The sequence below is a fragment of the Carcharhinus amblyrhynchos genome, chromosome 25 (genome assembly GCF_965287045.1).
Source record: "Carcharhinus amblyrhynchos chromosome 25, sCarAmb.v2.hapA, whole genome shotgun sequence".
Taxonomy (NCBI): Eukaryota; Metazoa; Chordata; class Chondrichthyes; order Carcharhiniformes; family Carcharhinidae; genus Carcharhinus; species Carcharhinus amblyrhynchos.
In genome coordinates, this window is record NC_137348.1 from 14500872 (window position 1) to 14516322 (window position 15451).

Genomic DNA, 15451 nt, shown 5'->3' on the forward strand with positions numbered 1-15451 from the left:
TTTTCAGATCAGTAACTTCTGGCTTAGAATTCTGCTTCCTGAAAGAGTTCAGCTTTCCATCTGGGCATGGGTGTGATTGTAACAGCTTTCCATTTGTTTCTTTTCTTTTTCCTCTCCATCTTTTCTGTCAGAACAGAGCTGCTGGCTACTGCTGTATCATATTTCCTTTTTGATCTCCTCCAGTCTAATCAATTCACTTTAGAAGCCAGGCTCTTAGAACATACAGGTGAACTGTATTCTCATGTCCCCACTTTGAACTCGTCTGTTCTTCAGTTTTAACACCGAAAATTCTATACTTCTATTGTTTTTCACTTCACTTAAGTCAATATCTATTTACCCTTTCAGACAGCCGCACTCATATCAATTTCTTTTTCATCCCATTCTTCAAACTTTGTCTTATCCAAGCTTATTTAATCTTTATCATTTCCCATTCTTAAATCTTTACTCCAAGTAAGCTCTTGACACTTCGAAGTAAATTTGAAGACTTTCCCTGTTGCTGATGTCAGGGTAATAGTTCTATGGTTCCCTATTTTCACCCTCCTTCCTTTTTTAAAGAATTGGGTTACATTTGCCATTTTCTAATCTGTAGAAGAACCAGTGCATCCACTATCTCTACAGCCATCTGTTACAATGCTCTGGGATGCAGATCATCAGATCCAAGGGATTTACCAACTTTCAATCCCACTAATTTCTCCAGTACTACTTTTTTACGAATACTGATTTATTTTGGCTCCTCCTTCTTGCTAGTCCTTTAGCTCATAAATATTTCCGCGTGTTTTTTTTATCTACTTCTCTGAAAAGAGACACAAGGAATTTTCCCATCCTGCCCACCATGGGAATCGTAGTGGATGGAACAGCACTATGCAAAGGTCCGTTGACCTCAGGGGCAATTTTCTAGTCTTGGAAAATCCCACCCAAAATATTTGTTTAGTTTCTCTGCCGTTTCCTTATTCTTCACTATAAATGATCTTGTCTCTGCCTGTAGTTGGCCCACTTTTGTCTTTGCTAATATTTTCCTTTTGACACACCAAAATAGAAATTTTTACAGTCTGTTTTCATGTTTCTCATTAATTTGTTCTCATATTCTATTTTCTTTTTCTTTATCAGTTTCTTGGTCCTCCTTTGTTTAATTCCAACTGCTCCCAATCTTCAGACTTACTACTTTGGCAATTTTATCAGACTTGTCCTTTGAACTAATATGATCTTTAACTTCTCCTTAGCCATGGTTGGATTACTTTTCTTGCTAGATTTTTGTACTTCAAAAGAATGTAAATTTGTTGTAAACCATGCATTAAAGTTTTAAAAGCTAGCCATTGTGTGTCTATTATCATATTTTTAATTTCCCAGTCTACCACAGCTAATTTTTCCCCTACTTTCATAGATTCCTTTGTTAGATATAACATCCTAGTTCTTGGCTACAGAAAACTGTATCTATCTCCCAACTATATTGTTCCTTACTATCACTATGTTTCTATTAACTCCCCTCACTTGACTAGCTTCCTATACTACAATACTTTGGTCAATTCACTCATCCACCCTGCAGTCCCTAATTTCGATCATACAAGCTGCAAGAGCTCAAACCAGTTCGACAATTGCAAGAGCTGAAGTTTTTCCACTTCTACCTTCTCTACATCCATACCTGCCTCACTCACAATCAAAACCTCTTGTGCCTGACTATGGACCAAATCAGATAACATTATCATAAAAGAGTATGGCCACCTCCAGGGACAAAGTGTAAAAGTAACCTTTTCCTTCCCTGATGTGTCGGAGTGTCTGCAGTTTGGCCTTGAGCTCAATAACTCAGCCAAAGTTTGTCCAACTGTCAACATTTAATACAGGTTTGATTCCCTTGAATCACCACAGGTGTCTACGAGCTCCCACATTCTGCAACTGCCATACATTACATGCCCTGCCATCTTTATAGCATCTAATTAATTAATTATTTTATTAGTTAATGTCTCTAACACTGTTTGTACGTATAATCTTAATGTTTCAAGCACCTGATTGAAACTCCTGAATTAAGGTAAATGGGAAATATTCACCAATCTAATAAGCTTTGTTGCTATATTAAGCTTACTACTACTGATAAAACATTGCAATTATTAAAATTGCCCAGGTTTCGAAAAATAAATGAGAAAATAGTCACTGACCAACTTGTTTTGCTGTGACATCATATTTCGTTTTTCTTAGAACTTGATCAGTCTGCTGTGGAGTCATGGACTGAATAGCTCTTTTAGATGCCGCTGGCCGGCTCCAGGATCTGCCATCTCCCTCTTTTTTTTTTATTTGTATCATAAGTTAGTTAAATTGACTTTTTTGTCATCACTGTTTGTCAGCATATCAGTGTTATCTACACTTGTGGCTGCATGGCCTCAGCTATGAAGAGAACTTCATCAACTTCAAAAAATTGCAAATTACAAAGCTATGTTTTACGATTGTAAACATGACGTGATTACTATGCAGCAGAGCTATTCAATTGGCTTGACTACAAGTCTACTTTCCAAGATAGTGTGTGAGCTTGCAATTGGTTTTTACACCCTCAGCTGAAGATGGATGTAGGTATGGTTTTGCCCCTGCTGTTAGTCTGATAGTTTGTTTGCTTTTCTATACAATAGAACATAGAACATAGAACATTACAGCGCAGAACAGGCCCTTCGGCCCACGATGTTGCGCCGACCAGCTTTTTAAAAAAAAACAACACTAACCCACTAATCTAAACCAATCCCATTTCGTCCATAAACCTATCCACAGATCTCTTAAACGCCCCCAAACTAGGCGCATTTACAACTGCAGCTGGTAGGGCATTCCAGTCCCTCACCACCCTCTGGGTAAAGAACCTACCCCTGACATCAGTCCTATAACTACCCCCCCTTAATTTAAAGCTATGCCCCCTCGTGCTAGCTTTCTCCATCCTAGGGAAAAGGCTATCACTATCCACCCTGTCTAAACCTCTAATCATCTTATATGCTTCAATAAGGTCCCCTCTTAGCCGCCTTCTTTCCAGCGAAAACAACCCCAAATCTCTCAGTCTCTCCTCATAGGATCTCCTCTCCATACCAGGCAACATCCTGGTAAACCTCCTCTGCACCCTCTCCAAAGCCTCTACATCCTTCCTGTAATGTGGGGACCAGAACTGCACACAATACTCCAAGTGCGGCCGCACCAGAGTTGTGTACAGTTGCATCATGACGCTGCGACTCCTAAATTCAATCCCCCTACCAATAAACGCCAAGACACCGTATGCCTTCTTAACAACCTTATCTACTTGATTCCCAACTTTCAGGGATCTATGTACACATACACCTAGATCCCTCTGCTCCTCCACACTATTCAAAGTCCTCCCGTTAGCCCTATACTCAACACAATATGGCCCAGATTTCTGCAGGGTCGTGGAGACTCTGCGAACCTTCAAAAATGACGGACAGGACCAAGTTTAAAAGGCACACCCACATTTCTGACAGGTCCCCATTTTATCAGCAGAGAATAGGGGGTAGGACAAGATTCATAATGAGATAAACCTGAACTCAGCAAGGCTTTTAAACTGAATGCTGAGTTCAAACCCTATTTTAACGGTCACAAGGACCATAACCTAAAGCATGGGAGTCACATTATGAGGAGCATGCATAAAGACTCTTGAAGAGTGGATAAAGCTTGTACAACTATCATGATGTGAAATTATTTAAATACTCAAACCAGTAAAGAATTTAAAAAGACAAGCTGCCTGTATCAATGAAAGTTGAAAACTCTCTGCTGTAGTAGTTATTGCAATAGCTGTTGGTTGACATTTGCCTAAGGGCTCTTTATGAATGCTTGTTTACTTTCCACAAGCTACCATGATCTCAGCAGGATGGGTTCTATATTTACAGTTCAGTTAGCAGCTTAACGACGGTATTAAAGGATTAATTGTCTATGATGTGGGGTTATGGGTAAATGTTTGTTGTATAAAGGATTAAGCACTTGAAGAGATTTAAACATTTGTAATGGGTTTTTATGAATGGGAATGTTTTTAAAAATATAGTGAAAATTGTAATAGATATTTAAAGCTTTATTTTATCACAACATTGCTCCTGATGTCTACCCATAATGGATGCTGGGTGAGTTGGTATAGAAGTGTAAGAGCCAAGGGTAATGGGTGAGTTTGGCATGGGGCCTATAAGGAACCATGGGAATGGGTAAGGGCATGAGTTGGCAATAAGCTGGCACAGGGTTATAAGTGTCCATGGGGATGGGTGGGGGCATGGATAGGCATTAAGTTAACGTGGAGGCATGCAGGTGCCATGGTGACAGTTAAGAGGAAGATTATGTGTGTGCATATGCAGATCTAACAACTGGGGAAAGTGCTAAAGAACTGAGGAAGGCATTTAACCAGCTCGCCTCACAGCTTGGTCAGCCCTGTGGCCACCACCAATCTGTTTCAATGGATGCCACCTCCCTGGGATAAATCTGGTGGGCAGGGGAGGAGAATGTGGGAGTAGCGGGAGGAGGGTAGGATGCTCCCTACCATAGAGGCTTTGGAGAGGCTACCTGCCTCAGTCATGAAAAACTGGGCCTATATCTCAAAACCAAAAGGGAGGCTTTCAACTAAACTTGGTACACAGATAAGATATAACCCAAGCAAAAGCTGATTCGATTATTGTGAAGATGCAGATCTGGATTTGAATCCTGGATCTTTTTAAAGGATGTGTTAAGATTGGGAGATAGTGAGAATTGACTTTTTTATATTATTGTGGATTGTTAGATTTTGAATGTTGTTGCTTGCTTTAGAATGTTGTGGATTGTATCAACTTTTGTGGTGGAATTTGTCACAGCTGTCAAAATATGAGCAGCATTTTTAGAGCAGGTTGTTGGATGTGGATTGGCCTGAAGCCTCCTCAGTAAGACGGGAGCTCTTAACAAAAATATTTAATTTTTCAACTTTGTAGTTCCAGAGCATTAATCAGGCAGAGAAAAAGCCCATTGAAACATTGGGTAATTGTAATGATGTTAGGATAACACAGCATGGCATGGAATGTGCTCTACCGAGTATCATTTGTATTATTATTTATTTTGATTGTACATTAATATTGATCAATAAGAGTGCTGCTGATTGATTATCGCATTCTTTGTGTCCTAATGTTTTCCCAATCACACTCTCAATAAATCTTGAAACTAGCTAATTTCTTCACAACCTTATTATTTTGAAAGTGTTTGCTTCACTTTCAAAGATCCAACTCTTAAAATGAAGCCTGTTCCAGTAGTTGGTCATTTCAGATCTCAAAATCTTTAGGAATGTTCATTTAGTAATTTTGAGGTTCCATTATTTTATTTGTATGATTTCAGAGCAGAAAGATAAGAGATATGAAAGGCTTTTGTAATAATGTTTGTCATTTTGTCAAATGTTTCATCACTGCAGTAGTTGTACAATCAAATCCATTGGTTTATCGCAGCTTTGGATTACAGATCAAGCACATTAGTTTAGCTTTAGGTTTCTGGGTAACAATAAAAGATGATCACTTGTTCATCTATTCCTAAGTGCTCAGCTTTTAGAACCCATTTTTGTCATTTTCCTTGTCAGGTTCAGGCTTAACTTTGATGCCAGCTACATGAAGACTTTGCCAGTCTTTCAAGCTAGGACCTTTAATGTTTTCTCTAAACTGTATATTTAAACTTATTTCTGCATGTACCAGGCTTGCTTCCCAATGTACAAGTGAGTGTAAACTTCACATCTACTCACTTCTTGGGATGTAAATTCGCTTATATATGTTTGAACATAAGAACATAAGAACATAAGCATCCATTATGGGTAGACATCAGGAGTAGGCCATCTGGCCCTTCGAGCCTGTTGCTTCTCAATGTGCTTGCATTACAGTGATAATATGTTTAGATTTAATCCTCCATGGACTTACACTGGAAATCTACTTAAGGTGACATCTAAATGTATACATTTTGGTAGGAAAAATGAAGAGAAGTGATATGAGTTAAATGATTTAAAGAGGAGCAATGTAGGATACGAACAATATAAGAGCACATGTACACAAATTTTTGAAGGTGGCAATTTGAGAAGGCAATTCAAAAAAGCATAAAGGAATGTTGACTTTATTAATAAAAGAATGAGTACAAAAGCAAGGAAGTTATGCCAAAACTTTATATAACACTAATTAGGCCTCAGCTATACATAATTTAGAAAGAATGCCAAAGCTTTAGAGACAGAAGAGATTTACTAGAATGATGCCAGGGATGAGGGACTTCAGTTCTATGGAAAGAACTGAAAAAACTGGTGTTCTCTTTAGAGTAGTGAAAATTAAGAGATGTTTAACATGAATATTTTTCATAGAATAAGTAAAGAGAAATTATTTTCACTGGCAGTACGACTGGAGACAAGAAGATAAAGCTTTAAAATATTTGGGAAAAGAACTGGAGGCAACTGCCAGGATTCTCCCAGAAGTTTATAAGTCCTCAATTTACAGGAAAATGGGAGCAAATCCCACTGGCTTTTTTAGCATGATTTCCAGAATGAATCTCCAACACATTGTGCATCACACAGTGCCCTAGCGGGAATCCCTCTGGAAATCAGGGGGCGGGGCCTATTCCTGCCCAAGAGGCTGGCAGCATAGTGCTGAAAGGGCCACTGCATATGTGCTGATTTGTCAGAGTGGCTGTCGGCACGTGCACAGTGGCCCCATATTGCTCGCCTCCAGATCATTGGCCTTCCCAACCCGTGATCACTGGCCAGACCCGCAAACACCAATTGCTGGATGTTCCAGAGTGTCCCTGCCCCGATTGGTGGCCTGCTGGACCTCCCCGGGCAAGCCCTAATGTTCCCCCCATCCGTGGCCAGCCCCAATGTCCCGACTTCAACCCCCCCACCACCCAAATGACCAGACCTGATCACCTCGTCCCCATCTCTGCCTGCGATCCCAATGCAGAGTGGCAGCGGGGCCCTGCCCCTTTGGCCCCAGCCCCTTAGCACTGCCTGATGCTGTTAGGCAGTGCCAATTTGTCTCTTGGCCATTGCCAGGGTGCCAGCTGGCAGTGCCAGATTGGCACTGTCTAAGAAAGACACCCCCCTTACCCTCAATCTCCTGGGGGGGGCCTCAATGGCCTCTCTTTCCTCCAGGGGGGTTGAGCCACCTGTTCCCTGTTTGTGGGGAGTAGGAGTAAACGCCCGTACAGTGAACCACTCCCAGCAGGAAGCAAGACACTAGCAGTCCCGGAGACTTCAGTCCTGGGCCTGCTAATGAAATGGAAATAGCAATTTTCATATTGTAAACATCTCCGCACCAGTTTCCACCATGGAGCTAATTACTCTGGAAATCTTATGCTGGGAGACTCGCGAAGGCCGTGGCACCCAGTGAGAAACCTGCGGAATGGCTTCCATTGATGTCTCCTGGCCCACAGCGCTACTTCAAGCAGTGCAGTGGGCTGGGAGACTTGCCCCCAACATGAGGAAACATACTTTCTCCACCAAGTTGTTATTATCTGTCAGAAAGGGTGATGGAAGCAAATTCAATAGTAACATTTTAAAGAGAATTGAAAAAATTCCATGAAGAGAAGATATTTACAGGACTCGGGAAAGAGCAGGAAGTGGGATTAATTGGATAACTCTGACACTTTTTGCTCTTTCCTCTTCTGCCAAAGGCGACAGGTATAATGGGCTGAATGGTTTCTTCTTGTACTGTATCACTCTTTGTTTTATGATCAATGGGTTTACATTTGAATTTATTATTGAACCAATTGAAATGTACTGAATTGCAATGTAAAAATGAAACACAAGCTTCTCTGTTTACTTTTGTGTTAAAATTGAATAAAAATGGTATCTTCTTATGCTGTCTGAAAAATTCTCTCTCATTCACCCATCTTGGCCTCACTTTTAAGTCTCTTGATTTCATATATTCAGTTCCATGTTGTTCTTTCCAATTGCTCTTCAAACAGCCTAATCCTTTGTTCATATTTCTCGATTGACCTTCTCTATTTTCTCTCCTCGTGGCCACACTAAATCTGGAGTAGTACAGTTGAGAAAAGACAAGCTATGCCATTCCATTCCTGTCTTGCTCTATTCCAGCCTGAAGACCACTTTTTTCTGAAATGGATTGGATTTCAGTTCCCAATATTCCACAATATTCGACTCTAATGCAGTAATTGGCATCAAATCTGATAAAATTTGGATTTTAAGATCCATGGTCCACAAATCTATTACAATTGTTTTCTTTCTGTTGCAAAGTTTCTCCCTTTTAACCTTCTTCTCTTGGAGGCCATTATTTGGGTAAAATAAACTGGTATCTGCAGCACTTTAGTAACATTCCCTTCATGCACACGTTGAAAATGAAATGGTCATTTGATGTGTGAATCATCAGTCATAGTCTACCAGTAATTGAGTTATGAATGAAACCACAGCTAAGACTGACCTTTCTTTGTGCAATATTCCCATATGCACACTTCCTAGTGGCAGCTTCTTAATAATTTTGTTCTAATTGTCAGGAGTGTGAAAACTAAATCAACAGTAACATGTGTACCATTACCCTGATTGGGAATCATTAAGAGTGGGCAAACAAAAGTTAAAATAGTGATTTCCTTGATATCTAATTGACAGCAAAACTGATATCTAACACGATTTCCTCCATGTACAGGCAGATCAGTGGAATAACATTCTTAATGGAGATAATATTAGAAAACCTCTTTGAACTGTAGCTATGTGCAGTATTCAACCAAGATACAGTAGTTAACATGCAACATTGCTGAATTTTCCAAATAGTTTAAATGCTTCAATTGCATCTTCAAACAGTAGTTAGGAAGCTACATGTTTTAAAACTGCTTTGTTTGATCATATTCTGTTTTACATGTAGATGAGGAGTGTGTATTATGTCATCGGCACATCCAGTAAAACTTGTGATTTCTCTCTAACAATAAATGCCACAAAAACTATATCAGGTTAGTAGTTGTTTTATGGCCTGAATTTTTGTGAATTTTAAAATATTTAAGGGTTAATGCTGTTTTGTTTAACATTGTTCATGTATGTGTGTGGTACTTCATTGAAATAGCAATTGTTACTAGTGAATTACTTAATATAGACAAAAGGCCTGGCATGATCCCAACTCCAGAATGATTAGGCCCATTATCACTGAAAATAGTTCTTGGAGCTCTTATACATAAGATTGGAAAGTAGATGACTGCTGGGACTTTGCAGACAACTCATTGATAATTTAAAGCCATTGAGCCATGGTCATGCCCCATTTGTTGTTCTTGGAAGAGTATAAGGAAATAGGAGGGAATAGTGCGAATAGGAGGGATCATCAATTGACAAGATGAAGGGTGATCAAGTGAAGCAGGTGATCTTTTCCTAATGGACAAGCAGGGTTAAATGCTTCCTTCTACAGTGTTGTAATTTCAAGCATGTGAATTCCATTGTCGTTGTTCAATGTTCAGTCTTATTGTCTGCAAAAATTTGTTTTCTGCTGCTATTATTGCATATCATCAATATTTTTGTTAAAATATATATTGCTTATAAGTTAAACAAATAATTTTGATTTGGTCAACTCAACTTTTACTAATACTCCTTAAATGCAGATACACGTCCTCCAGGAGTTGGAACAGTTTATCGCCTAGAAGCTTGTGCAAGGTAAGTCTTGTGACGGGGATACGTGGGACAAAGGTCTGCATAAGAAACACTAATAACTGAGTGATTGTAAAGTTACATTGTAAAAAGAAAATGCTGGAAAGACATTGTCGGGGGTCAGGTGGGAGACCCATCGGGAAAGCCCTGATGCCACAACCCGTATCAGGGAAGGGGTGAGGGAACATGCCACCACTAATCTTTATGGAGATTATTTATTGTGGAGTCCACTAGATGTAGACAAAAGTCTTAGGTAGAAGGAGGGCTTGAATAAGGCACTCACTGAGTGTTAAAATGGGTGGTGTGGGCTTGTAGGGCCGAAGGGCCTGTTTCCTCTGCTGTTCTGTTCTTTGTTCTAATGTGTTTGGGGGGGGTGGGGTGCGGTGTGGGGGCAGCGTGAGATGTGTGGGAGAGGAAGGGATTCTCCCAGTGCGCAGTGAGATCGGTGTGCCCTTGCACAATGGCACCTGAGTGTTCTGAAGGCGAACTCTTCGACGTGATTAGGCAGCGCCCCCCCCTCCCCTCAGTACTGGCTTGGAACTCCCAACTCTCCAAAGAAGTGACTGAGAGTGGGAGGGTTGTGGTGTGACATGTGCCAGAGAGACTGACATGGACCACTCCATTATTCTTGTGTTATGGTACTTAGAATTGTGCCTCTGGCATACACTCTGCCGTTTTGGTCTCCTTACTTAAGAAAGGATGTAATTGCTGTCGAGAGAGTACAGCGAAGGTTCACAGGACTGATTCCTGAGATGGCAGGATTGCCATATGAGGACACATTAGATCGACTAAGCCCTGGACTAAAGTCACTGGACTTTAGAAGAATGAGAGAGAATCTCACTGAATTTATAAAATTCTTACAGGGCTGGGCTAACTGAATGGAGGAATGATGTTTCCTTGGCTGGGAAGTCTACAACAAGGGGTCACAATCTGAGGATACGGGGTAGGCCATTTTAGAATGAGATGAGAAGTCAGGAGTTTAATGGAATACTCTCCACTTGACTGGATGAGTGCAACTCCAACACCACTCAAAAAGCTCAACACCATCCATGCCAAACCAGCCCATTTAATTGCTACCCTCTCCAACACCAATGATCAGTGGCAGTGTCACCTACAAGATGCACTGCAGGAACTCATCAGGGTTCTTTCAGCAACGTCTTCTAAGCCCATGACCACTACCATCTAGAAGGTCAAGATCAGTAGATACCTGGGAACACCACCACCTAGAGATTCCCCTCCAAGTCACTCACTATCCTGTCACTGGGTCAAAATCCTGAAATTCCCTCCCTAACAGCACTGTGGGCGTACTTATACCTCAGGGACTGTGTGGTTCAAGAAGACAGCTCACCACTGCCTTCTGAAGGACAACTAAGGATGGGCAATAAATGCTGCCCTAGCTAACGATGCCCATATCCTGTAAAAAATTAATTTTAAAGAATGAACATACTTGGAGAAGCAGTATGAGAACACCATTTGGCCCATTCAGCTTGCTCCTCCATGCAGATTGACCAAAGAAGATTGTGTTCTCCTGATTGCCGCCTGCTCAATTATACTCAAGTCTCCTGATATCTTTATCATACTAAGAAATTTCAAGGTTACTTTGGAGATCACTCAACTGAGACTGCCATACCTGCTGTAAGGGTTACTGAGTTGCAACTACTCTGGGCATTCCAACCACACAGACTCCTGTAAGTTTCAGATCATCCTAGCCAACGTGGACATCTTTCCTGCATAAACCCTGCAAAGGCCTGTTAACAACCTCACTGTCCTTGATATAATCCAGCACTCTCATCTCTCTCACCTCATGCACTAAGACCCTGCTCCTTTAATAATGTTTAAATCACTTCGATTGTAAACACTTTATGTGAAGTCTAGTGCCATCCTTTGTAAGGAGCAAAACAGGCCAATCAAATCCCCCTGTGAGGTCTCAAAGGTTTCAGTCAACTGCACACACTCCTCAATCCTACAGTTAAATACCTCTTAAACAAGGCTAACTTGCCCTTTGCCTCCTTACCCTGCATGGTCCTAGATTCTTTCACAAGGGGGAACAGCTTCTCAGTATTTACCCTGCCAAGCCCCCTGAGAATCCTATATGTCTCATTAAGGTTGTCTTTCATTCTACTAAACTCCAAGGAATACAAGCCTAACCTACTCGATCTCTCCTCAAAAAAAATCCTGCATACTCAGGATCACAATAGTGAACCTTCTCTGCACTGCCTCCAGTGCCAGTATACTGTTGTAAAGTTGGATAGAGTAATTGTAGATTGGGAGGTAGGAAGTTAGAATTGAGAGAGCGAGAGAATGAATGAATCGCTGGCTCTCAGAGTTTCATCTATGTCTTAGAGAAAGCACCATCCAAATTGCAAAGGTCAAAGAAAAAGACAGAAGAATCAACAGAGAACATTCCGAAGACACAAAACCTGGTTGTAATTTAGAGAGTGACTAAATTCTGTTTTGTTAATGAGTGGGAATTGTATTTATTTAAACAGTGTTCCATTAGAATCTTGTTTTATTAAGGAATAGTTAGAAGGGATTTACTCAATTTGTTAATAGTTTAGGTAATTTGTTCATTTGAATAAATAAATTGTTATGTGCTGATTTTAGAGAGAGTGCCAGGGATTTATTTTGTATTTAACCACTAGGAGTTGCTGAAGAACAGGTAACACCACTTCACACACACTTTTTACAGATTATAAGGCAAGATACTCCTCTCTGGGTGCTTCGGTGTTAGTTCTCAGAGGGGGGAATCAACCTCTGTTTTATAACAATATCTTTCCTTAAACAAGGAGACCAAGACTAATGCTTTATATAATGTTAGTAAGACTTCCCTATTTTTATACTCCATTCCTCCATTCTATTAAATGAAAGCCAACATTCCACTGGCTTTTGCTATTACCTGCTGAACTTGCATGCTAGCTTTTTGTGATTTATGCAAGATCCCCAAATCCCTCTGTGCTGCAGCTTTCTGTAGTCTTTGTCTATTTAAATAATATTCTTCCTGGCAAAGTTTATAACTTTATGTTTTCCAACATTATATTCCATCTGCCAAGTTTTTGCACACTCACTTAACCTGTCCATATTCCTCTGTGGACTGTATCATCCTCACCACTTGCCTTCACATCTATTTTTGTGTCATCTGCAAAACTTGACAATAGAACATTCACTTTCCTCTTCCAAGTCATTAATATATTGAGCGAAATCGTACCAAAAAATAGCAGTTTTTCTGGCAATAAAACTGGCAGATTTCTCTCTGGAGAAATATGTCAGTTTTCTCTCCCGATTTTACAATACTCTGCCAAAAAAAATCAAGGGGGCATTTTCACACCATCATGCAGGGCAATGGGACCTCAACACACTGGCAAAGCCTGGCTGCAATGAGATCAGGACGCAATGTTTAAAGGGCGTCCCAATCAGAACAGCAATAAACCTCCCTGCTCCCCTTCCCGATTGGAGCCTGCATTCGACCACCCCCAGCCCCCTCCCCCCAAGAGTCCATTCGTTGTGCGCATCATCTCCTCCAAAAGACAGAAAGATTGATTGTCATCCAGTGGTTACAAGAGCAGATAAGGAGCATGCATTCCTATGGCAGCAGCTGAGCCCTTCCCAGTAAGTGATTAGGAAGCTGAATGCCCTGGAACTGGTAGAAGATTGAGAGTTTGAAGTGGCTGACACACATTAGGTACAGATATCTCACTTGCTGATGAGTGCTGCAATCAAAGCTCCTGTCTGACATCCTGTGCACTTGCACACTCAAATTACTTGGTGCCCTAATGAGCATCAGTTTGCAGTGGGAATAGATAATACGCTCACATTGGGGGGGGCACAGCAATCATTCATCCACTTCCAGAACTGCTGGGCTTTCTCTGCTGGGTTCCAGAGGAGTTATCCTCTGCTCTGTGGCCAGAACAGAGCACACCCAGTTACCATCTAGGGGGAACAGCACCTCCCGTCTTTCCTGGACGGCCTGGAAAAGAGTCTCCAGGTCTCGCTCACCTGTGGAGCCACACATTGCTTCCTACTCTGGACTTTAAGAGACAGCCAAACTGAAGTTCCTGTCTTGTAATGAGAAAATGGCTGTGTAAGTACCAATTAAATATGGCACCTAGACCTTAAACCCCATAAGGATGGTTACTTCCTGCCTGCCCAGCTACAATATTCACTATGCTTTACATGGATATATGAAGGTAATGAGCCGACCAGTGCAACATCAAATTTCCCGATTCTGCTTGTTAATTCTGTTTCTTTCCACAGATGCTGACTGACTCACTGAGTATTTCCAGCATTGTGTGTTTTTAGTTCAGATTCCCATCATCTACTGTATTTTACTTTTGTGTTAACTGGCTACTTGCTGCTTGCAGGCCACTAGCTCTTCTGCCGTCAATCCTGAGAAAATGCTCTGATGATGTGGATGGTGATGGGAAAAAAGCCCACTCCTCAGCAGTGAAAAAGTACATACTCATCAATTTCAGTTCTCGCCCTCATATCGGGGCACAAATTCAGCCCCTTATTTGATGCTAGTGTGAATGAATTTGTCAACTTGCAGCATTTCCAAATCTTCCCGTGGGACACTGAACTTCAGCAAAGACTTATGAAAATAAGAATGAGCTGGAGATTGGTACAACAATCATTCATCAGTCACATTTCTATTGTAAAATATTTAAAAATTTAGTCCAATATTACTAAAATATCAGAAGTATATTTTGTAGACAGACAGCAGGAACTATTAATGAACTGCCAAGTTGGTTTATTAAATTATGTTTAATTCTTTTTTAGATATAACCCTAGATCTGAAGAATCTGTATTGGAATCAGAACATTCTGTAATGGAGATAACATTGAGCACAGGCTTAATAGCAGAAGAGAAAGATTTAAAAACAGTTAAGCACTTATGAGTATATAGTTTCATAATTAAAACTTCAAATTTTAATGGTGCTACTATTAAACTCTATTTCTAACTTGTTTCAGATATTATATGGAGTTGATGGCTTGATTACTGACTACAGAATATCAGATAAAAGTGTCATTCTTCAAATGGATACTGTAAGATATTTGAGAATCCCACTATTTTCTTTTGTTTAAATTTTGTACTGATTTGATTTGATTTATTATTGTCCCATGTATTAATACAGTGAAAAGTATTGTTTCTTGCGTGCTATACAGTCAAAGCATACTGTACACAGAGAAGAAAAGGAGAGAGTGCAGTTACTGTCATAGCGTGTAGAGAAAGAGCAAGTTAACATAAAGTAGGTCCACTCAAAAGATGGCAGCAGGGAAGATACTATTTTTGAGTCAGTTAGTCCGTGATCTCAGACTTCTGTATCTTTTTCCCAATGGAAGAAGATGGTAGAGAATGTGTCCAGGGTGCATGGGGTCCTTGATTATGCTGGCTGCTTTTCCAAGGCAGCAGGAAGTGTAAACAGGGACTGCCATAAAGAGCAACATATTCTCATTCTAGTGATTGCTACAAGTGCTACATATTCAGATAAAACGTGAATGCTGAGACCTGAAATTACTGCAAGTATAGATGCAGTAAATTGTTAACCGAAAAATAATGCAAAATTAACAATCCAGATGACAACGTAAGGAGTAGAAGTCGAGTGGGCCAAATGGCCTCTTAAACCTACATCACCACTCAATAGATCATGGCTGAACTTTTACATTAACTCTATTTTTCCGTCATATCCCTATTTTCCGTCAGTGACCAAAAATCTATAAATTTCAGTTTTGGAGACTCTCACTTACTGAGCATTCATAGCCCTCTAGGCTACTCTAACTATAATTCTGTTTATCTCGCGCATAAATGAACAAACCCTCAGATGTGATCATTTAGGAATCCCAGCCAAAATGTTACCCATTTCTAGCA

The 15451-nt window shown here is 40.5% G+C and overlaps 1 protein-coding gene across 1 annotated transcript in view; it reads left to right on the forward strand.

Annotated features, from left to right (window-relative positions):
* The window catches only part of c5 (complement component 5), a 119171-nt gene that overhangs the window by 87475 nt on the left and 16245 nt on the right, over nucleotides 1-15451 (forward strand). Inside the window, exons 32-35 of the mRNA XM_080212460.1 lie at nucleotides 8823-8907; nucleotides 9544-9595; nucleotides 14363-14465; nucleotides 14554-14628. Of these exons, the coding sequence (XP_080068586.1) occupies nucleotides 8823-8907; nucleotides 9544-9595; nucleotides 14363-14465; nucleotides 14554-14628 (315 nt within the window). The remainder of the gene's footprint in view (nucleotides 1-8822; nucleotides 8908-9543; nucleotides 9596-14362; nucleotides 14466-14553; nucleotides 14629-15451) is intronic.